Consider the following 24,548-nt stretch of genomic DNA (forward strand, 5'->3'; position numbering starts at 1 on the left):
AGAGACAGAGTAAGAGAGAAAAAGAGAGATTACAGAGAATGAAAGGATGAAATAGTGAGAGAAAAGAGATATTAAAGAGAGAATGAGAGGATTAAAGAGAGAGTGCGAAAGAGAATGAAAGAGAGAGAGAGAGAGAGAGAGAGAGAGAGAGAGAGAGAGAGAGAGAGAGAGAGAGAGAGAGAGAGAGAGAGAGAGAGAGAGAGAGAGAGAGAGAGAGAGAGAGAGAGAGAGAGAGAGAAAGAGAGAGAGACAGAGAGAGAGAGCGCGTCAGGTGCCATACTCTCCAGGTCAGGGGGACACAAGTTTCTCCTCTCTTGCCATCTCCAGTCATCAGTGCATAATGTAACAGCGATCCCATACCTTATGAAGGTGCTGAGGTTCAAACTGCGAACCAGATAAAACATGCTGTCTACTGTTGACCTGTCTGAGATGATTACAGTCATACCAGGAGCAGGTGGGGGATCAGCAACCACACAAGATAGGTTACATATCCAAGATGGCAGCTCCTATTCACTGCTATTGATCTGCTGAGAAGCTCTGCCCAGAGGCCTTGAGTTAGCAGGAGACAGGTTGATAGGCAGGTGCGTGGAGGAGGGTTATACTGCTGGAACACCCTATCAGAATGGGTCAGGTCTGTAACTAGGTAACTGTATAACCACGCAGGCATGACTGAGAACAGGTAGGTCTGCAGGTAGGCAGGTTAGACTGTCACCTGGCAACCAAAACTGTAAACAGGCAGGTAAGACTGTAATCTAGCAACCAAGACTGTAAACAGGCCTGAAAGATTGTAACCAGCGAGGTAAAACTGTAACCAAGTCACCACGACTTTAAACAGGCAGGTGAGACTGTAACCAGTACAGGAGAGAAGATATCTCAGATCCGTCAGGGGGAGGGTCATATGGAGCTTAGAGTAACAGTTCATCTTCCTAAACCCTGTAGAAATAAAGCACCTGCCAGCTCTTTATCTCCTGGTCTCTCTCTCTCCATTTCTGTCACTCGCCCACTGACTACCTCTCTATTTCTCTTTTTATATCCATACATATAGAGTAGATACAGGCTATGTATGTGCATATATCTCCCCTTGCGACTGACTGTGGAGAAAATGGATCTTGTTTTAAAGCCATGCTGCTCCTCTCCTGCACCTAAGCTCATTTGTTGCCATGGTAGCCTCGTTGTTAAATTTATTTACAGCCATCGACCAAAGACGTCTCGACAGAGACTTCAGCACTCAGGTGAGGGCACAGTTGTGTACAGTACTGCACAGTACTGCACGGTACAGCACAGCACAGCACTGCAAAGTACAGCACAGCACAGCACAGTAGGTACTGCAGCAGGTGCACTGGAGGAATCACAGTCCCGGCTCTGGGGAGCCATCAGTCACGCATGACCAGAGCTCCGAGATGCCCGCAAGGCAGCTGACACACTCTCCTCGGCCCAGACACTGAGAGGCTTCTCATAAAGAGCGGGACTTATCACCTCCTCGGCAGTCTGCCCGGCGACTCGGGCCCCAGGGGACCAATCCCAGAATACCTGGATCATCCGAGATACAATATTTATCCAGGTAATCATTTTCAGGTTAATCCATGTCGGTATCCCAGGCCTTGGGAATGAGGTAAAATTGAACTTCATTGTGCAGCAACCGGACCTGACATAACTTGGAGGAGAGTCAGAACGAGCGAGGCCGAGTCTTCCTTCTCTCCTGACCGATCCTAACGGCCATGCTGACATCGCATGGACTCCAAAGTGTAATTAAGAATTCGGAAATACTGTGACTATCACTGCAGTGAAGTATCATCTCGTGATAAGTCAGTATTTCCAATTTTTCAAGGAGAGAATCTTGATAGGAAATCGTTATTATTGAATTTCTGTAAAGCTTTATCAGCAAACATTGCTGATAAAAAAAACAATTAATAAGAGGAAACCGGACCGGAAATGCTTAGAATATAGAGCAAGGTCTACGTTTATGGCAAAACAGTCAGTAAAATCATCTAGATACTGTACAGTGTTTAAAAAATAGTACATTTACATAACCATAAGAGCCATTCCTGTGTACAGTAAGTAACTGGTCAGACTGTCTGAAGTGAGAACATGACACAGAAGCTACTGTAAACAGACGTATGAAAGGGCTTCCCCTAAGACGGAGCGAGTGGTCCTGAGGGACTGTGCTGTTCAAAAGGACTGGCCTTTGTCTCAGACCTTCACTTTTATCTAACCTCGTTTGTCTGTCATCTGCAGGAAGCAGCTGATGTGAGGAGAGAGAATGGAAGAGATGAAGCGAATCAAACGAGAGAGAAAGAGAAAGAAAGAAAAAGAGACAGAGAGAAAGGGAACTTTCTTTTTTCTCCTAAGTGCAAAGTTTAGACCCAATCTCTATAAAACCTACAGGACATAAGTTTGAAAAGTTTTTAACTAATTCTCAAACATCTAGATAAGTGCTCTGTCCTTTTGTTCAACTTCAAACTCGCTTGATTTGATTTGATAAATCAGCGGTGAAACCACCTTATTACGACTTGTATACAGCTGTTTTGTAGTTAAAATTAAAATCTCTCTGATGTGAGACCTACTTTATGCTTACACAAACACATACAATTGCATTAGTTTACCCTCACAGCAGGCTATGAATCACATAATTACCTACCCCTCCAACTTCTTTTTCCATTGTTCGTGGGCAACAGAAGTAATGAATTACAGCCAAAATGTGCCTGTTAGCATTAGTTCCCTGTGCTGTGTATCTCCTCTCTGCTAGGATGTTCCAGGATATTTACAGCAGTGGAGTCGACCTTGAGGTGCAGGGAGCAGGGAGCTGGGAGCTGGGAGCTGGGAGCAGGGAGCAGGGAGCAGGGAGCAGGGAGCAGGGATCTGGGATCAGGGATCTGGGATCTGGGATCTGGGATCAGGGAGCAGGGAGCAGGGAGCAGGGAGCAGGGAGCAGGGAGCAGGGAGCAGAGAGCAGGGAGCAGGGAGCAGGGATCAGGGAGCAGAGAGCAGGGAGCAGGGAGCAGGGAGCAGAGAGCAGGGAGCAGGGAGCAGGGAGCAGGGAGCAGAGAGCAGGGAGCAGGGAGCAGAGAGCAGGGAGCAGGGAGCAGGGAGCAGAGAGCAGGGAGCAGGGAGCAGGGAGCAGGGAGCAGGGAGCAGAGAGCAGGGAGCAGGGAGCAGGGAGCAGGGAGCAGGGAGCAGGGAGCAGGGAGCAGGGAGCAGAGAGCAGGGAGCAGGGAGCAGAGAGCAGGGATCTGGGATCAGGGAGCAGGGAGCAGGGAGCAGGGAGCAGAGAGCAGGGAGCAGGGAGCAGGGAGCAGAGAGCAGGGAGCAGGGAGCAGGGAGCAGGGAGCAGGGAGCAGGGAGCAGGGAGCAGGGAGCAGGGAGCAGGGAGCAGAGAGCAGGGAGCAGGGAGCAGGGAGCAGGGATCAGAGAGCAGAGAGCAGAGAGCTGGGAGCAGGGAGCAGGGAGCAGAGAGCAGGGAGCAGGGAGCAGGGAGCAGGGAGCAGGGAGCAGGGAGCAGGGAGCAGGGAGCAGGGAGCAGAGAGCAGGGAGCAGGGAGCAGGGAGCAGGGAGCAGGGAGCAGAGAGCAGGGAGCAGGGAGCAGAGAGCAGGGATCTGGGAGCAGGGAGCAGGGAGCAGGGAGCAGAGAGCAGGGAGCAGGGAGCAGAGAGCAGGGATCTGGGATCAGGGAGCAGGGAGCAGGGAGCAGGGAGCAGGGAGCAGAGAGCAGGGAGCAGGGAGCTGGGAGCAGGGAGAAGGGCCGGTTGGAGCAGAAAGCAGAACACAGAGGAGCCTGGCCTGGTCTCTCAGAGGGGAAGAGAGAGGGAGGAATACAAGACGAGAGGGGGAGAAAGGGGGGAGAAAGAGAGAGTGAGGTAGAGAATGAGAGAGGAAGTGACAGAGGAATAGAAGAAGAGAGGAAGGGAGGGAGAGAAAGATAAGTTCAAGGGAAAAGAGTGGGTGCAGAGAGAGAGAGAGAGAGAGAGAGAGGGAAACCCTAAACCAAATTAAACTGACGTGCTCTATGCTGCGCGTATGGTGGAGGTACAGTATGAGGAGAGGGAGGACTAGAAAGAGGAGAGAGAGAGAGAGAGAGAGAGAGAGAGAGAGAGAGAGAGAGAGAGAGAGAGAGAGAGAGAGAGAAGCAGGGAGAGAGAGAAGCAGAGAGAGAGGACTGGAGACAGAGAAAGAAAGCAAGAGAGAGGGAAAGAAACAGGAGAGAGATGAAGCGAGGGGCGCATGGAAGACATAATCGTGGAAGAGAGCCAACTTCTGCGATGGCCTCTGCCAGGACAACGCTCCCACAACCTGGGCCTCAGTATCCCAGGATAACGCTCCCACAACCTGGGCCTCAGTATCCCAGGACAACGCTCCCACAGCCTGGGCCTCAGTATCCCAGGACAACGCTCCCACAGCCTGGGCCTCAGTATCCCAGGACAACGCTCCCACAGCATGGGCCTCAGTATCCCAGGACTTTCTCTTCTATCAGGTTGGACCACAGACTCTCTTTCAGAGGCACTACATTAACATCTGAAAAGAGGCAATTTAGCAATTTCCTTGTTTTCTTCTGCAGTGACAGAGCATCAATCAATCAATTAATCTTTGTTTAAGTTCTTCCCCAAAAAACGATTGATCGCTAATTAACGCCATTCAATGGGACTGACACTGAGAAAATTGAAAAGGAAGACTTTATTGATTCTACTGTGTTGAGTATCGAACAGGGGGGAAAGGGGGGCGGGGGGGGTGCAGTCTGCCACGACAGAACGGCAACACTGGTGGAACCAGGAGACGTTACGTAAGAGGAGCCGGTGAAAAAACAGAGAAACCGTTGATTTGAGTGTAAAACAAATTCCTATCCACAGACGCGGTAAATCAGTATGACGGGCCTAAATGGGTCAAGTTTTCTGAACATCAAAACACAAACCACATGAACCGAGTAAATGAGAGGAGAGGAAAAGAGGAGAGGAGAGGAAAAGAGGAGAGGAGAGGAAAAGGAGAGGAGAAAAGAGGAGTAGAAAATAGAAGAGGAGAGGAGAGAAATGGAAAGGAGAGGGGTGGAGTGGTGATGATAAAGACCCCCGCCTCTCAGCTACCATGGCAACAAACGAGTTGAGGTGCCAATGAGGAACAATGCGTCTCATGTTGGAGGAACATTCCGGGATCGTTTCGACATGTCATTAAAGCCAGACATTGTCGAGGCAATCTGCAACATTTAGCTCTGGGACATCTGGGACAAGTAGTTTGCTGAGAGAGTTCTGAATCTTTCTGACTGGCTGTCACAGACATCAAATACCAGATGTCATTGCAAGGGATTTCCATTGTGTCAAATCAAGATTCAAGGAGATTGAAAAGTGAAATATTTATGTGAGCGGCGCTGAAAAAAAAAAAAAGAGTATTTCTCAAGGGTGTGAAATATTCTTGAGGCAAGACAGCCAAAGTTTTTTTCAGGGGGGGTTTTATCTTGTTTTCCTGTTTCCATGACTTTGATGTTCAGGACCAACAAATAAAAGGCACAATGAGTGACCTTCTCCTGCCAGAGATTGGAAGCTGCAGGTCATGCCAGTCAACATTAATAAAATATCAACACACCTCAAACACGCAATAAAATGGATCGTGCCAAGTTCAAACCAAGATCATACATGCGTTTGGAGTTTGCGTGTGGATCTTTCCGTGTGTACTTGTGTGAATGTTTTTGCATGTGTGTCTTTTTCATGTGTGTGTGTGTGTGTGTGTGATGCCCTGTGTGATAACCTCATGCTTGTTCTTCCTGCCATTCATCATATGAAGGACAGGATAACGTAATATGCATCCTGACAAGCTTAGGACACGTGGTCAGCAGCAAATGTGTGTGTATGTATGTATGCAGGTGTGTGTGTGTGTGTGTGTGATGCCCTGTGTGATAACCTCATGCTTGTTCTTCCTGCCATCCATCATATGAAGGACAGGATAACGTAATATGCATCCTGACAAGCTTAGGACACGTGGTCAGCAGCAAATGTGTGTGTGTATGTATGTATGCAGGTGTGTGTGTGAGTGTGTGTGTGTGTGAGGGAGGGTCAGGCTCTTGGCTCTTCATCCGCTCCCACTGAGAGGTCTGGCACAGAGCAGGTGACATTGAACACTTTCTTCATCCACTGCCAGAATCCCCCCTCCCCCTCCATCCCCCTCCTCCCCCCTCCCTCCTCCCTCCCTCCCCCTCCTCCCTCTCCAGCTCACCTTCTCTCTCGGCACACTAAAAGACTATGTTTACGAGAGATCCATTTCTAAAAGGGCTGACAAAATGAGAGAACAATATCCTGTCTCTCTTCTCTTTTGACCCTGCATGCTCTTATTCTAGCATTCATCTCAAACTGGTCTGAAATGGCCGATGAACACCTTCTTCATGGAGATATCACGTCTAACGACACATAAAGGCAAGTTACATGACAGATCTGAAACCATTTCCAACTGCCACTAACAGAAGCCAATTGACGCCAAGAAACACCAACTGCCACTATGCTCCAATCACTGGCACACAGTCGTGAACCTGCCCTGGGTGAAAGATAGAGACTCCTGTCTCAACAAGGAACCAGGCATTACAACCTCTACTACCTCGTAGATCTAACTTTAGGAACCTCAGACAGGCTAATCAATTTTACAGGCTTGCATCTTTCACCGGCATGGCCTCCTCCCAGGGCCCAGGGAGATGTGGGTAATGAGGCCCCGGCTTCTGGTGAAGTGGCAGCAAACAGGCAAGCACACAAGCAGCCTTCTCCTTCTGCCAGAAACAAAAGCGCAAAGATAAACAAAGGGAGAGAGAGAGAGATGGAGAGAGAGATGGAGAAAGAGAGAGAAAGAGAGACCAGGATTATGGCAGGGCATGGATCTTGCTAAATAATGATCCCTCTGTTGGAAAAAACAATGGAGGGTTAGTTGAGCTCAGAGCAACAACAAGTCTGTCAGACTCCATTTGTCAGCTATTCCACCGCCAGGCATGGCCATGTCAGAGGTGTACCTCACGCTGGGAAGGCAGGTCTTCCACAGGAACCACAGAGGACCATGGTGATTCACACCCAAAGAAATGAACAAAAGCCAATTAAAGTGAACACGGAGAGGTCGACTGCTATATTTTCGTCAGGGCAAAGCTAGATGACCTTTAGCTGGCACTGACAAATGAAGTTATATCGGTGTGTGATTAGTGCTTGACCCTTAGTCTCTTAGTGCCTCCGCACATTGATTACAGTGATGACTCAGGGCTGGACAGGCTAACCCTAACCTCATATGAAAAAAAAAAAAAGACCAAAAAAAATATTTGACATGCCAAAGAAAATGGTCAATATTCAACACTACCCTCCCCCGCCACCCCTCCCCCAGATTTTTTTGGCACATTCGGCATGGCTTGGTTCATACATATTTCATGAAATGATTGCTCATATACTTTCACTGGCTGGTACGTGAAGCGGCCCGCAATGAAACAATAAGTACACAGTTGAATCTTAGTGGGTATTATCAGGATCCGGGTCATAGACTGTGGGCTTTACTACAGAGAATTATAAGAACAGCCTGTGGCCGGAGAGAGTCATAAAAAAGAAATAGCTGTATGGAAAAAGGGAGGTAGAACCATAGCATTAAGTTCATGGGTCTATCTACGCGTCTGCCTCTCTCTTTCAGTATCTCTCTTGTCTCCATCTCTCTCACTACTCTCTTTCAGTATCTCCCTTCTCTCCCTCTCTCTCCCTCCCCTCTCTTTCAGCATCTCTCTTTCCCTCTTCTCTCCGTCCTCTCTCACTACTCTCTCTTTCTCACTCTCTCTGTCTATCACTGCCTCTTCCTCCAGTTTGAGCTTCATCAGCAGCAGTAAACAACGAAAGAAAGCCCGTCCGGGGATTCTCAGAAGGTTTCAAACGTCTCGTCTTGCCTTATGAATTCTGTGAGAGTCCGACTGCTCCGGGGTCAGTGTTCACAGCCCTGCCTAGGCTGATGACGCAGGGTGCGGTGCTCGGAAGGAACTGTTCCTGAGTCTGGAGGATATCTGAATTTAGACACACAGCAGGTGTGGTGAGGTCTAACCCATATAAGAGCCCAGTCTGGTGAGCTATCCTCCATCTTCCAGCTCCTTTATCGGCACTAGTGTTTTTCGCCGAATCGCCAATTAGGAGGAAACTCATGAAGTCTTGTCATACGAGCCTATGGTAAACAAGCTCACAACCCTAAGCAATTTCTCCCCTGCGTCACTTCGTCAATAAGCACACCAAATCCCACCTGCTCCCTGTCCTATGAATCGATCACGTATAGCAGCATTGTGGATCTACGCTATCTGTGGACAGTGCATCAATACCTGCCACACAGTGGTTACCATCAACACTAATGTCGAGCACCTCAGTGACCCGGTCTATAATCAATAATTCACTCACTTTCACTGGAGGTCCCAGTGAGGCTGGGAGGCAGGCAGCTCTGAGGGCTGGGCCAGGGTAGCTGGGAGGCAGGCAGCTCTGAGGGCTGGGCCAGGGTAGCTGGGAGGCAGGCAGCTCTGAGGGCTGGGCCAGGGTAGCTGGGAGGCAGGCAGCTCTGAGGGCTGGGCCAGGGGGGATGGAGGAGGCGGGGGTTGGTCGGTGTGGTTGCAGCATGAGGAGCCGATGAAAGAGAAGCCGAGACACATGGGCCTCAGATACCACTGGCTGATTATGCAAGAGCAGCTACATTATTCAAATTAAATCAAATGTATTTGTATAGCCCTTTTTACACGCAAGCATGTCACAGAGGGCTTCACATATGCCCATAGAACTGCCCCTCAACCAACCTAAACCCTCAAGGAAGACAAGGAAAAACTCCCAAAAAACTCTCAACAGGAGAAAAAAATGGAAGAAACCTTGGGAGGAGCAATTCAGAGAGGGATCCCCTCCTCCAGAGACGGTTGGTGAGAGAGAGAGAGAGAGAGAGAGAGAGAGAGATTATTGAGAGAGAGATTATTGAAGACACACAGCAAGAGCTTCTTCTGAGAGGACTGCAGGGGTTTTGGGGGAGGGGAGGGGAGGAGGGAGCCTCAGCCCTAGTCTTGTTTAAGCCCCAGTCCCAGTACCAGCCCCAGTACCAGCCCTAGTACCAGTCCCAGTACCAGCCCCAGTACCAGCCCTAGTACCAGCCCTAGTACCAGCCCCAGTACCAGTCCCAGTACCAGCCCCAGTACCAGCCCTAGTACCAGTCCCAGTACCAGCCCCAGTACCAGCCCTAGTACCAGCCCTAGTACCAGCCCCAGTACCAGTCCCAGTACCAGCCCCAGTACCAGCCCTAGTACCAGCCCCAGTACCAGACCTAGTACTAGCCCCATCTCCAGTTCCAGCCCCAGTCCCAGTTCCAGCCCCAGCCTATGCCCAAATCCCAGCTCTGACACCAGCCTCAGCCTCACACAACAGCCCTGTGAAACATGAACCATAAATCCCCTGGCAGGTCATCCAGAAAATCTAAGTGGTCCAAGGAGAGATCCCCCCAGGCCTCCTTGCTGCGGTTATTTATGTCATGTTGAGATCAGGATCGGAGATGGTCTGGCCATCCATACACGGGCCTGGATTCAGTACTGATTGTTTTGAAAGCCAGCTCACTTTGAGGGATTTGCTTCAAGTAGTACTGTCAATGCAGCCAATCTCACACTGGAACCGCATGCCTGTGCTCTAGTCCACTTGTGACAAATGTTCCCATTATCTCAGCGACCCACCACCCTGGGAGTGCACAGGCTTTTATTAGAATAGCAGCCAGGCTATTTTACTCACAGCAAACCCGTATGGTCAATAGCATGTTGCTCAGTTGCTTGGTAATTGTATGGATAGAGGAGCTAGCGTCCTCCAGCCTCTCTATGAAAACAAAGCAGGGGGGGAGAAAGAAATACCACATCATATTCCTAATAGCATTTTTTTTATAGGGGGCAAATCAGGGAGGAGGACGCTTAATAGCTCCTAGGGTTGCAAAGGGGCGGAAATTTACGGAAAGTTTCCAGAAAGTTTCCACAGGAATTTTGGCTCGGGAATTTGGGGAATTAAAAAAAAAAAAAAAAAAAAACGTTCCAAAGTTTTTTTGCAAAAGCATATAACAGGGAACTTCAATGTAGTCGAGAACAAGACTATGCACGCCTAGCTCAGCTGGACCCTGAATGCAGCTGGTTGGGAACATTGTTTGCCAGAAAACATAAACCTAAACGTAAAACGTTCTGTTGTTTTTGAACGTCTTTGTCATCAGACGTTTCAGCCCTATGCCTGGCAAGTGTGAGAGCGCCGAATTGCATAGAGGCCAAGAGCGGTATTGCAGACAGAGATTTCAATTATAGCTCGCAAAATATTGAAAGATATTTTTGGAGCTGTGAACTTAGTTAAAAATGTTGAACTATGAAATGAACTAGTTCATGTAGAAAGTGAAATTTCCCAACACTGTTTGTCATTACCTAGCATATTGATTACTTGGTAAACTGAAGCCATGTTAATTTTAATACCAAGTTTATTTGTATACAGTAGACTAGCTTTTTACAGCAGTGAGAGTAGGATGTATGTATGTCCACACAAAAGTTGTATTATAAATGTTTGCATGCATGTCTGCTTATGACAAGGTAAATACAGTTAAATTACCCCAAAATGTCCAGTTTATTCCTGTTAATTCCCGTTAATTCCTGTATATTCCCGTTAATTCCCGTGGAAAGTTTCCAACTTTGAATATTCCCGGAATTTTGCAACCCTAATAGCTCCTAATGAGGGAAGCTCACGGCAGACTCCCTGGGTGGATAATATACACCAATGGCAGCGCTACTGGGGGGAGGCTGCTAAAAGAGGCTCCATAATGGGTCTGGGGGAGGGGAGGAGGTGGGTCTGCCTGCTGGGGACAGGAGAAATAAAGAACCAGCCTCGGTCTGCCAGGCAAGGCCTGCCTCCGGCAGCAGCAGACCTAACAGCCGCTTCCTACAATTTGCGGCTGGATCCTGAGGGAGGTTTCAAAGTGTCACCTGGGCCCAGGTGAGTGGGAGTGTGAGTGACTGATTAATAAGGGCTCGCTCTCTGCTTCTACTCCACCCACACCAACACCACCAATGCCCCCATCACATCCCCGTTATTAGCAAGCTGAACAAAACAAAACGTTCCGATCTAACAGAGGTTGTTAGAGGTAATACCATCAGGGTAAGTAAATGTTCCTCAACAGTGGACAACAGTCTCCATGCGTGTGCACCATCCCATAATAGATGAAATAGAATCATTCATCACCATTGTGTTGAAGCTAGGAGGTGTAGTTTAAAGGCTCTCTGACGCTCAACAGTCGAACAGACAGAAGCTAAAAATACGAAGAACATGGACTATAGAACCTGTTCTGGAATACAAGAACACCAATACAATGTTCCCAGACACCATACCCAGGCTTGTTTGAGCTCTTTGAGTTCTCTTCCCCTTCATAGAGCTGGTGAAGATCCCTGGATCTGTCTGCCAGCAGCTTGATTGATAACAGAGAGATCCTTCCAGATTCCAGACTTGAGCACGTAAGTTGATAGAGAGCCTCGTTTGAATGGGTTCACAGACTGAACTTCACACCTGCCCACAGTACAGTAAGATATCTAATGAGGTCGCCTGCCCTCATGAAAATGGGTATGCTGGGTCCCCCGGCTGGACTTCAAGAGGCTGTGTCTGAGTAGGCCTATTACAACAATGCCACTAGCCCACCATTTTTGATTGGTGTTACCTCGTTAAAGCTTGGAAGCTTTGACGCACGGTGAGACATCTAGAGGTACAATGCAACCTTCAGAGGAGCTAAGATCCTGAAAATGGCTTCTCCTTTTCATCACTCCTGTAATTCGCTTCTCCTATCCTCCTTCGATCAGGGTATGGTCCGATAGCTACCAATTCAACTGCCAGATTCACTTTGTCTGTTATTTGACTCGACAGGGTAGTCTTATTCAATCTTATTAATATTACAGAATCCATTAAAGCTTGAGTTCTTAATAGTAGAAAATGTATTTAAAGGAAGTGTATTGAGCCATTCCCCAGAGACCAGAAGAGTTAAACCGCACACAAACGCACTCCCCAAACCACCTCTCTCACACGGCTCCATTCCACGGTAACTTAAACTGTGTCTTATTGACATTACTGAGTGAAAACATTGTCTGGCATCTGTAAGTAAATCCGTCAGTTTGCTCATAACCGCCTGCTCTCTAGGGGAGGGATATGGGCCGGGATAAGGCCCAGTGCAAAAGAAAAAGGAAATATTTGTCAGAGTGATGGATAGAGTCATCTGTGGTGTTATGAATGTGTTGTCAGAGGGTGGTGCAGACTGATGAAGGCTTTCACCCACAGCTAGCACACATCTTCCAGACTGCAGCTGCTGCGTTGATGTGCTCCTGGGAGAACTCCGGATCCCATTGGCTGACTGTGGGGTCATCTAGGGTCGGCGGTTGTGTGACCCTACGGTTCATTTAAACAGCAACATTAAGTCGCTGTTAGTAGCTTGTTAACGTTCACTCGTGCCGTACGCTGGTGTGTCAACTTTCCCTCCAATGAGGTTGTTTCTCCCCACCCTCTCTGCCTGGAACATCACTGTCAGTCCTGGGATTCAAACCAGCAACGATGATCCGAAGTCCTTAGTTCAGTGTGTTAGAACCCAAAGACAAGGGGAGCAGAGGCAGATCCTCAGAAACCACAGTTCGCAGTCTCCTTTTACTTTCAACTCTTGAATGAACAGAGCAGGAGCAGATGTGAGCCTCAGGATCCTGTTAGCTTCAGGTCTTGTTTCTCCTGACCTGGACCACTGACACGAGATAATAAACTGTGGAGAACATTAGACTTCAGCACAACGTTGACCCTGAAGAGATCTGGCTTCTCATGGCCCTGTTTCCTGTTCATGATAAATATTGTTTCCTTCTCAACATTTTCATTAATCTGGACAAACCTGTTCTAGCACAACTAGGGCAGGATGCCTTAATTCCTGTATATTTTACTGTTCACATACTGTAGACTACAATTTTTCTCTCTTTTTAAAACTTTTGTTTGCCCTTTTCAAAGTATTTAATCTCCAAATGACACTCTGGCTATCCCCAACAAATGTTCTGGACCACAACACAATCTCTTGAAACTTTAATGAGTGATTACCCTTCACATGAAGACACCTCCATGAAATATAGATACCCCCTGTACCAGAAATAGCCGCCAATGGAATGTCATTAACTTTTCTTAAACTGTTTCTTTTAAATTACTCAGCATCAAATTGCTACAATCTTGTTTATGAGGTGAAATGAAGGGGAGATGGGGGTGGGATTGAGACTTTCTACAGCAGATAAGGAAAGCAGAGCTGGAGCTAGGCTATGTTCAGCCATCACAGTTATGTGGTAAATAGGAGGAAAGATAAAACAGATGTCCTGTTATCTTAATGAGTGCTGGTGGGTGCCTGTGCGGACATGATGTTGTTGCTAGAGCTTTTAAGGGCAATGAAATTTAGTTCCCTGTCCTGAGTGGCATTGTGGATTTTTATTTAGACGAGTAATGCACCCTAGCTTGGTAAAGTAAAGCAAACCTCTTTAACACGCAAGCACATTCAAACGCACTAAGACACACACACACAAAACGGCTTTCTATGTATTTACACTCGGGATTCATGTGGACCTTAGTTCAACCATCACCATGGCGACTCATGTTGTGTCACTAATCTGCGTTTGCTGCAACGAATGCGCTAATAAATGGCTGATGCATGTCATCTGGGAAAACAGACTAATCAAACAGGCACATTAGGCTGTTATTAACTACTGCTTCCTCAACTGTAATCTCGTCACGGCCTAATGGGTTCATAAATAAACACAGTGAAACAGAGCGGGCGCATCCCAGTTTAGCCCTAATCTTGCACTGGTAAGTAGCCTAAAGTAAGAGGCTAGCATGGTAGGATAAATAAGTCATTATTCCGCCAAACAAATCTAGCATAGCTTTGACGGCATAGAAACCCCGAGAATAACATGTAGAGCCGACTAGTCGAGAATAGCCTAGCAATATGATATCTTAGCATAATCGATGACAACGTCCGAACGAGCGGGTAACAGGGGTTGGCGTGGCGGAGGAGCAGAGCCGAACAGACGGAGGCAACATGAACATACGGCAGGGTACCCGCTGGGCTGGCGGATGTGAGTCGTATCAGGAGAGTACTGTAAAGCAGACGGGTTTTAGAGTGAAGTACAGTGCCTCAGGTCTGCTAAAATACCGATACATTTCAAGATGCTTCAAAGCTATGAAATATCCACGACGGCATGTAGCCTAGTTTAGGTTAGTCTTTGGGAAATCGTATATAAAAATACATATTTGTATTAAGCTATTGTAGCCTACGTGTAAGGCCTATAACATATTATCCTTTATGCTCAATAGGGTAATGTAACAAAGTATTATGTAGCCTATTCAGCGTTTCTCAAAAAATTGGTCTACAGGGTTTGAATCAAAAGTGAATAATTGCACTGTGCACAATAACGTGCAATGAAGTAGAGAAATAGCAAAATGTTCTGTGTTTGTCAGCTCCCTTCAGAGAAAACACCTAGGAGACAACAGTTCTGTAAAACAAGTGTTGCCTGCCAAGGGTGCTTCACATAGTTTGGGGTCTGTTCTAGCAAGTCTCTCATCTTAAAGATATTAGGGCAAATATCTCACGGCTCTTCTGCTAACTTGTGATAATCCAGAGCCCTGAAGGTAGCCTGCGGTTTTCATCAACCCCCTCTCCTGCCCCCTAACCCTCTTTGAGAGTACACAAATTCTTAAGAACTAAAGCAGAAGAAATGTTAAAGGGAAATCTGTATTTTGTGCGTCTGGGCTGATCTCTTGCTAAAATAAGACTTGCCTGTGGGGTCCTTTCTTTCAAAAACGAAGAATTCAAAGGGTGATCTATGCTAGTGTTTGTTTATAAGTTATGAGCACGTGTCCATTCTCTTCTTAGTCCCGCTGCCTTAGGGCTCTCACAATGCCCAAACTGAGGTTAGAATCCCCAGGCTGCCTCGCCCTACCTTTCCCTCACGTGTCTTTCTCCCGACGCCTGCGCTCCTATACTTCACAGTCACATCTACTCTTCACACCTTATAGAGTAAACAAAAAAATAAGAGCAGTCTTCCACCACCTGCCTCCAAAAGCAAGTCCATTGGCCTGTTCTCTGCTGCATGAGTGATCATCTTGTGTGTGTGTGTGCGTGCATGTGTGCACGTGTGTGTCCCGTGTTTTTTCTGGACACGTTCCATCTGAAGGGGAGTATGGGTAATTACCCAGCAGTCTGTGGTGAAGGACAGTGTGTGTGTGTGTTTGTGTGTGAGAAAGAGAGACGAAGCCTTCTAATAGGCACAGCTCCCAGGATCAATACAGACAGGATTACCATTACCAAAGCTGCAGGAGATAACCCTCAACAGAAACACACACACACGGCAAGATAAGCACAACTGAACAGAAACACACAGACACACACCGCCAGATAAGCACATCTGAACACACACGAGAAGTTACACACACATGCTGATAAACAGACACCCCATGAACCCAAGTTTGCTCTCCCCCACGTTCCTTTATATTTCAGAGCAAAACACACCCTGATAAACTACCGAGCTGTGTTTTCATACAGTACCTCTACGTTCATCCCTCCACGCATTCACCCCTCTCTTCATCCATCCATTGATCTTTTGCTCCCTCACTCCCTTTCCGTCCATATATCTGTCAAATGACTGTTCGTCATGCCTTCGTCCCTCCCTCCCTCCACATATCCTCCCTCTCACCTTCTTCACCCACATCCGTCCGTTCGTTCGTCATCCTTCCCTCCCTCCACATCTGCCTCACCACAGCCTAACACTCGCCATCCGTCCATCCATCACTCAATAAATCCATCCATTTGTCAAGCATTTATCCCTCCCTTTCCTCTTTCCCCTCTATGCATTCCCACCCCCCCGTCACCCTCCCCCGTCCCCCACCTCCCCACAGCCCCTGCCTCACCTGCTTCTCTGGACAGATGCATGAAGGCGTCCACTCCCTTCTCCCCGTAGCTGCCCTCCGAGGCCAGGGTGGAGACGTAGTTCCACCCCATGGCTTTGACGATGTCCACCATGGCCTGGGCCTGGTAGGAGTCTGGAGGCACAACCCTGGAGAAGAAGTCATAGCGCCGGTCATCGCTCAGCTCCGGGGCGGTGGAGGCGTAGCTAATCTGAGGGATCTGCAGAGAGGATCGGAGAGAGGGATGAGTTAGACAGTGTTGTGATAGAAGACCAACTAAACGGTTTAACCGAGACTATGTCATGATGACCAAGACTGCAGTGTGTCGAGACAAAGACACTTCCAAGATTTCGAGGGATCGAGACCAAGTTAAGATCTTGACCTGTTAGGCAATTTTTTTCTTACGTAACCCTGTTCAGTACAATACAAGCCAGTATAAAGTCGGGAGCACTATGCAGCTGACATTAACTAACGTTGATGTTAACATTGCATCTTTAGTTACATTGCTTTATGTTGCTTGTCATATATTTTATCCCAATCAAACGTATCTTTGGAATGTAGCATTGGGTGAGGGGTGGATACATTTCTGAATAGTTTTGGTACCAAGTCTGATGGCTAACGTTTGCTAGCTAGCTTAGTTAGGGATCACAGGTCCCTTTTACATGTCCTCTTTTTCGTACCTTCAAAAAGCGTCCGGCCATGATTTCTACATTTGCGAAAATGGCCAGGATACAGCTTTAGTTGCATGATGTGCTTCTAGTCTCAGGTCTAATACTTAATTATGTGTGCGCGCAGCCTACATTCAATTTTGTCCAAAATCTCACTAAAAGTCAAATCGCTAGATTACGTAATGACGTATGGCAAATGGAACGCAGCCGGAAATCAGATTATGAAATGAACGCAGTCGTTAAATTAGCAAAACTGCGCATATTTTCACTGCTTTAACAGCCCCTCTACGTAATTCCCGCTTTCTCGCCGGTGGATTATAAGAGTTTTGCAGCAAATATATTGGCCAAATTCCTGCCTAAACGTTCGACATGGTCCCAGTCGTCTTAATAAGCGTTGCAATGCAGAATATGCACACTGCTGTGTGTCTTTATTGGATACTTTATATAAACAGGTTTAGGAATCTCCTCCCGCTCAGCCACAGCTTCACCTTTCTCACACATTCACTTTTCTTGGGGGGGAAGGAGGGAGGGGTGACGACCGTTCAAAGTTTTACATCCAATCACAGAAACGATACATTTGACAAGCCAGTACAACCCCACTCTGAATATTGAGGACAAACGACAGCGTCTAAATGCATCAATTCATATTTTAGATGTCAAAAATCAAGCTTTTATAAAGCCACTACAGGAGTGTATTCAAACCTACTAGCATAATTCTGCCATACCTTCAAAACAAATTATAAAGTTTTGCGTTATCTGTCAAAAGAAAAATAATAATTCTGTCATAAACTTCAAAATTAGTTTGACATGGCTATAAAGGTTGCAAGACTGTAATTATGATTATTTTCTGAGAGATGTCTCTCCTGGTCTGATCCCTGTCTGCCTGTCGGATGGTCTGGCTTTCACCAGCTTATCCTCCCAGAGGAGAGAGTTCTTAAGAGTTCTCTCTTTGTTCTATTTGCCCTTTGACCTCTGATGATTCCATTGGCAGGAGCTGTGCACTGGTAATGTGTACCGTGGGGTGAAAGATGAGGGAGGTCTAAACAGCAGGTGGTTATCTGAAGTTAGAAAAGGAGCCAAGGACTTCCTCTGGCAGGAGCTTGCAAGGATCTGACCTCGGCTGACTCTCCCTCTACGCAAGCTGAGCCTGTACCAGGAGACCAATAGAACATCCTCGCCGTCTAAGAGCAACGTTTGGAATTGCCGGACTCAGACATCGCAAGACCTGCTGTGCTTTATCTTGGAAGGGAAATGTATTTTTTTGGCGTGTTTTTCTCTTCAGTGATTTGAGAGGAAATGGGAGGACAGGCCAGGCGTGTGCAGCTCTTCCTCGTGGGTTGTCAGCTGGATCAATCCACCGCTTTCACTCGGCGTGAAATGGAAGGGAGTGAGAATTGGCAAATGTGGATAGTGGATCATCCTGTCTCCTCAACCTCCACTGGATCGGTGAACAAAAACATTTGATTAAAAAAAACAGGAATTACAATCCACATCTACGTTCCCTTCTGTTCCCTTATTTCTAGGCTTTTTTTATTTCTGCACTTTCTATCCTTCCTTTCATTCCCTCTTTCATTCTTTCACCTTTCTTCCTCAGTTCCAAAGTCACACACACAACCACACACATGGAACTCAAATGCTATTTACCTGCTATTTCTGTCTCTATGAATCACAGACAAGGCCAAAGATGTACATTGTGTGTTGGGGCAGTACCTGAAAGGATTTACATCATCACAACCTATTATCTTGTCCATCAGGCTGACAGAGCTGCTGGCCTCTCAACCCCATGACTGGCCAAACAGCCTTGATAGCTACCTGCCACACTGGCAAAGGACCACTTTATTCCACCGAGCTAAAGACTGGACATCATAGAGACAAAGCTGCTGGCTACTGGACACCCTGTCCCCAAACAGGAACCACGGCCAGTGGGGCAATTCGAACAGAGCAAGTACAGAACACCTTGTGACTGCTACAGCACGCAAAGCTAAAGACATTACAGTAAGAGGAGCACTGTTAGGAGGTCACCCATGACCAATCTCATTAAAGTGACAGATGCAACGGTTAGAAAACACCAGCCGCATGACTGTTATAGCCTGCTAAACTGAGGTCCAGGCATCAGATTTACAAAGTTACGAAAAACTGCCATCACCAAAACAGTAACTACAGTAAGCTACAGTAACTCTATACTCTACATTGGCAAAGTCCCACAGTACATGCATATTCTCTATGTCCGGAGAACTCTCTCTCTCTAAAGTAATATTCATATAAGTGTCAATAAACAATAGCCTGTCAGACATAAGAACATCTTGCTCTGCGTAACTGTGCAGAATTGCTTTCAAGAGCACTTTCTCGTTTCATTAGGGTACTTTATTGAATCAAGGGCTTGTTGCTTTTTAACAGCACTGCCATTTCCTCCTTTCAGGAGACAAGTGGTAAGCAATGGTTGAACTAGTAACTTTTTTTAGATGGCGGACAACATGTCACACAGACAAAGCCCACCTATTCGTCAGGTTCTTTGTAATTGTTGGTATGATTGCCGCTGTCTTTGTTCAGCGACATTGTCTTCATTCAGCGATGTTATCCCCCCTCCTCCACTTCCTCCTTCTCTGTCATTTAAATGCATTATGCACAGCCTCACTTAAGGGCCATTATGGCAGGCCTCAGATGGAGAAGGTAAACAGGACCTACTGATTGAGCCTCTCTGAGCAGTTGGAAAAAAAATCCATACAGTACTGAACAACGTGTGTAATCGCCGAGTGCTGTACAGCCCCAGAGAGTTTTTTTTACTCAGAATCACGACAAGGCAAATGTTGTTTATTTAGTACTCCAGGTACTGAGTGGATTCACATGTATTGTGACATTGAGCATCGTTTGGGCTACTGTGTGTTCTTCTTTTTATTCCTTCCTTTCCCCCTCTCTTCATCGTCAGTGTGGGGTCGTCTTTCCCGGTGTTCCGGGTCTCCGGCTTCTCCCCGTCCTCCGGTAGTACGTAAGCAGGCGACACTCGTCCGTGTCTTTCCTGATGACAGATCCAGTGAGACAACGACACATTCGCAGGAGTTCAGACCCAAGGTCAGAGAACACCCGTCTGTCTGATAGATCACCACGGCGACTGTTGGGGTCGTTTCTATCTTTCCCGGCGACAGGGAAAGGTCAGGCAGTTGACAGCCTCGATAAAACAGCTCCTGGACGTGAGCATTAGGAGGGCCGAAGTCTCATTGATCCACGGCTGGAACGCTCTTCTCTACCTGACCAGCATGACTAACGCAAGGGCCTCACTCCTGGACAAAGAAAGGAGGTGAGCAACTAGGAAACATGACTATTGGCATTCTCACTGGCACCTCCATAGTTCCTCTTAAACCCAACAAGGTACTATTGACTTCTGAGGAGGGTTTTTTTTTATCAGGGGAGTGTGTCAGCAGTGTCAGGGAGGCTGTGTGGGGCGTGATTGGTGAGGATGATATTGAGTGTATCCAGTGGGCGGTTTCTATCTTGTGCTGTATATCTGGGGCCTTTGACTCTAAGGCAGGCCACTAACAATCACATAATTAATTTCCACAAAAAAAGCCTTCTTTACAATATGAAGTAAAAATCAATTGCCCCACCGTCTTGTAAGACTACAAAACCAGTAATATCACACTAGTCATTCATTCATTAAGTCATTCACTCATTCATACATTTAGCCATTCTACAGTATTATTTACAAGAGGAAGTCAACTCTCCCTGTCCAATGACGAAGGTCAAGTATAATCGGATTACGGTTTTGATTATTCCCATAGAGGAATCTCTCTTGGCAGGGTGCACCTGACCATTAATTAGACAAACGAGACGTAATTAAAAATACACCTCCACCAACCCCCCCTGCCCCCCCCCCCCGCCTCCACACAAACACTTTCAATACACAAACACAAAAAGGCATACACACACACACACACACTACTGCTGTGCTGCGGCTGGTTCATCAAACCTCTGCAGCCTTTCTTCCCCCTATATGCCCATTAATTATCCAGCAGGCCCCAGCTGGTGCAGTGTTTAACAGCACGATCCCTAAACCAAATTAAACTGACGTGCTCTATGCTGCGCGTATGGTGGAGGTACAGTATGAGGAGAGGGAGGACTAGAAAGAGGAGAGAGAGAGAGAGAGAGAGAGAGAGAGAGAGAGAGAGAGAGAGAGAGAGAGAGAGAGAGAGAGAGAGAGAGAGAGAGAGAGAGAGAGAGAGAGAGAGAAGGATTGTAACATTAGCCAGGCTCCACTGACCAACATACACTGAAGTCTATCAGATAGGACTCCTATATTCAATGTAGCAAACATGCATGTGTGTTTGCGTGTGTGTGTGTGTGTGTGTGAGTGAGTGAGTGAGAAAGAGAGAGAGTATAAGTGTGCTTGCAGTGTCTCAGAGAAGGGTTAATTTTTTCCCCCCTTCCTTATGTCATTCAACAGTGTTGAAACGAGATCCACGCCCAGAGCCCTGGTCTCCACACGCCAACACCAGCCTCCCTGAGTCAGGAGCAGCAGTGGAATGACTCTGCAGGCACAGGAGCTCCTCTGATTGGAGGTTCATTTGGCGGCTCTCCGCAGCGAGGGCCTTAATCATCACAGAATTGCAGCAAATCACTGATTTCATTACGAGGCCTCATTTTCTCTCCTGCATGGCTTTTTCGTCCGTCGGGGGGGGGGGGGGGGGGGGGGAGTAGACATTTGTTAAACACGTTGTCCTCCGAACCTCTCATTCTCTTTCTCTGTCTTTCTGTTTTTCTCTCTCTCCTCTGGTCGCTCTCCATTTCGCACTCTCTCCTTCTATGTCCTTTAATCACCCTCATCTCTCTCTTTCTCTCTCTCTGGCTCAGTCTCTTCCCTGGCTCTTTCTACTTTTTTAAGTTTTCTCTTCTTTTTTTCAGCATTCCTTCCTTTCTACCTCTCCTCAACATCTTATTCCACATGTCAAGACAGGGGAAGAAACCGTGTCATAGTGGTAATAGGGAGTCAGGTGGCTGAGCGGTGAGGGAATCGGGCTAGTAATCTGAAGGTTGCCAGTTTGATTCCCGGCCGTGCCAAATGACGTTGTGTCCTTGGGCAAGGCACTTCACCCTACTTTCCTCGGGGGAATGTCCCTGTACTTACTGTAAGTCGCTCTGGATAAGAGCGTCTGCTAAATGACTAAATGTAAATGTAAATAACAACAGTGAATATAATTGGTTGATGTAATTCCGTTGGGGTGCCCTGGGAGAAAGTGCCTTTTCGTTTCCTGTTCCTGTCTGACTCGGTTGCACCCCGGCGTAGTGACAGTGAATTAAGATAGCCAGCATACCCACATTGCATAATTCATTACACCCAGGAGTACACTGGCACCAAGTGGATTAATCCAGTTTAATCTGAAGCTTTTAATTTGCTTGTCCTACATCCCTCCTCTGTGTGGATGGAAAAGGAAACAAAGAGACAAAGAAAAAGAAACAAGAGGAGAGGAGGGGAGACGTGAGGAGACGAGAGGAGAGCAGAAAGGAGAGGAGAAGAGCAGAGAGGAGAGGAAAGGAAAGGAGAAAGGAAAGGAGAAAGGAGAGGAAAGGAGAAAGGAGAGGAGCAGAGCAGAGAGGAGAGGAAAGGAAAGGAGAAAGGAAAGGAGAAAGGAGAGGAAAGGAGAAAGGAGAGGAGAAGAGCAGAGAGGAGAGGAAAGGAGAGGAGAGGAAAGGAGAAAGGAGAGGAAAGGAGAAAGGAGAGGAGAAGAGCAGAGAGGAGAGGAAAGGAAAGGAGAAAGGAAAGGAGAAAGGAGAGGAAAGGAGAAAGGAGAGGAGAAGAGCAGAGAGGAGAGGAAAGGAGAGGAAAGGAGAAAGGAGAGGAAAGGAGAAAGGAGAGGAGAAGAGCAGAGAGGAGAGGAAAGGAGAAAGGAGAGGAAAGGAGAGGAAAGGAGAAAGGAGAGGAGAAGAGGAGAAAGGAGAGGAAAGGAGAAAGGAGAGGAAAGGAGAAAGGAGAGGAGAAGAGCAGAGAGGAGAGGAAAGGAGAAAGGAGAGGAAAGGAGAAAGGAGAGGAGAAGAGCAGAGAGGAGAGGAAAGGAAAGGAGAAAGGAAAGGAGAAAGGAGAGGAAAGGAGAAAGGAGAAAGGAGAAGAGCAGAGAGGAGAGGAAAGGAGAGGAGAGGAAAGGAGAAAGGAGAGGAAAGGAGAAAGGAGAGGAGAAGAGCAGAGAGGAGAGGAAAGGAGAGGAGAGGAAAGGAGAAAGGAGAGGAAAGGAGAAAGGAGAGGAGAAGAGCAGAGAGGAGGAGAGCAGGGCAGATGAGAGGAGTCCTAGCAGCAGGTTCCCTAACAGGAGCATCAGCCTTTGGGCTCAGATAGAGATATGGTTTTGTGTTTGTATTTGCTAAAGGGAGAAAAAGCGAAAAACAATCCTACACGGTTGAGACTGGAGACAAGCGTATCGTGACGTATCATCTCAGAGCTCAGAGCCAGACCCCAAAGTGAGATCTGTGAGATTTGATTGGCTGTGCTGGGTGTTGGTGGCCTGGCTGGCGTACATGCAGAATACTGAATAAGCATGTGATACCTGATTGTATTATTACCATACATACATCATTTCCAACATTTACAGGAAAGTGTGTAGAGTAATACAGGTATGCTCAATTTATGCGTTCTACAATGAGCCGCATCTCTGTACTCCTTCCCCATCTTCTCTCCTTGTCCTCCCGTTTAGTCACCCCCCCCCCCCCTCACACACACACACACCCTCTCAAACCTCCACAACAGGAGATACAGAGCACCATATACTGTTCAAGGCTGCTACTCGCTTTATGTGCTGTCTCTCTCTCCTCTCATAAACAAACGCATTGATACCCGAGTTCTTCTTGCATGCGCACGTAAGTGCGTAGCCGCATTCGTCCCCCCCCCCTCCCGACACATGTGACATCACAGCTGCATTCCTGTGGCCCCCTATGTCCAGATGAAAGCCGTGACTGGAGTGGGACACGGTTCCAGGTCCTCTCCTCCACGCCGCCCAGCCCTCGTGCTGCCTCCCTGGGCTCCAGGCAGCCCCTCGACCGGGCGTGCGCCAGATAGATAGACCCTCCTTAACTACACACACACAATGACTCACCACTCCACGCTGGCTCAACTGGCACAAGTCTGCCCTGAAATGCTACGTCTCCTGTGGTCAGTGGGAACTAAGGCCAAGCTAGGACGCCGTGTTTGTGTGTCAGTTTGTGTAGGTTTGTGTGTGTGTCAGGTGTCCTGCACAGTACTTGGCGTAGAACTGCACCTGGTGGAGAGAGATGGAGAGAGAGAGAGAAATTGTTGAAGCCTAGTCCCCCCCCCCCCGAGGAGGTCTGTGTAAGAGGATTACCATCCTCTCTATCCTGCTGTCATAGTCCATGTAGCCACAGGGACCAGCTTCTGTCTGCGGGACTCTCTCACGGCGCATAACACACCGGCTCAGCAGAGGACTAATGTGGTTGGGCATGAGATCAGCTGGGCCTGGGTACACTCAGCTATAGGTAAAATGTGTTTGTATAACAGGAGGATGGACTTATAGTTTAATGGATCGCGTCCTAGACGAGAAGTTTCCTCACTGCTGGTGATCTCTGAATTACGGGGATTATCGATAGTCATCAAAATCAAGAAATCTGCCCCCATAATGTTGCGAGGCTGATTTATAATCCGTTGAGATGTGTGTCTCCATTGTTTGTTGCCATTATTTTCACCTTCCTACCATCCTATGAAACAGTCTATCCTGCATTATTAGACAGCCAACAGTGTGCTAATCCTCATAGCTATCGTGCCGGAACTCCCAATTAACGGAACCCTGCTTCTCTTTGCTTCTCACATTCCGTAGCAGAGTTCTAGAAGCCTCCTCTCCTTTGACAGTCATGCTAACATAATGTGTTGGCTGGCGCTTCGCTTGACTTGTTCTGAGTAGGCAGAACCAGGGGCTGCCACGCCAACGGCCTCGTACGCGTCACTGACCGCCATCATCTCTGTCTCCGG

General features: G+C 47.5%; 1 protein-coding gene across 1 annotated transcript in view; it reads right to left on the reverse strand.

Moving 5' to 3' along the window:
• grm7 (glutamate metabotropic receptor 7) overlaps positions 1-24,548 on the reverse strand; it is a 101,754-nt gene that overhangs the window by 53,787 nt on the left and 23,419 nt on the right. Inside the window, 1 exon segment of the mRNA XM_062471412.1 lies at positions 15,921-16,137. Coding sequence (XP_062327396.1) covers positions 15,921-16,137 — 217 coding nt within the window.

Source organism: Osmerus eperlanus, chromosome 1, assembly GCF_963692335.1.
Source record: "Osmerus eperlanus chromosome 1, fOsmEpe2.1, whole genome shotgun sequence".
Classification (NCBI taxonomy): Eukaryota; Metazoa; Chordata; class Actinopteri; order Osmeriformes; family Osmeridae; genus Osmerus; species Osmerus eperlanus.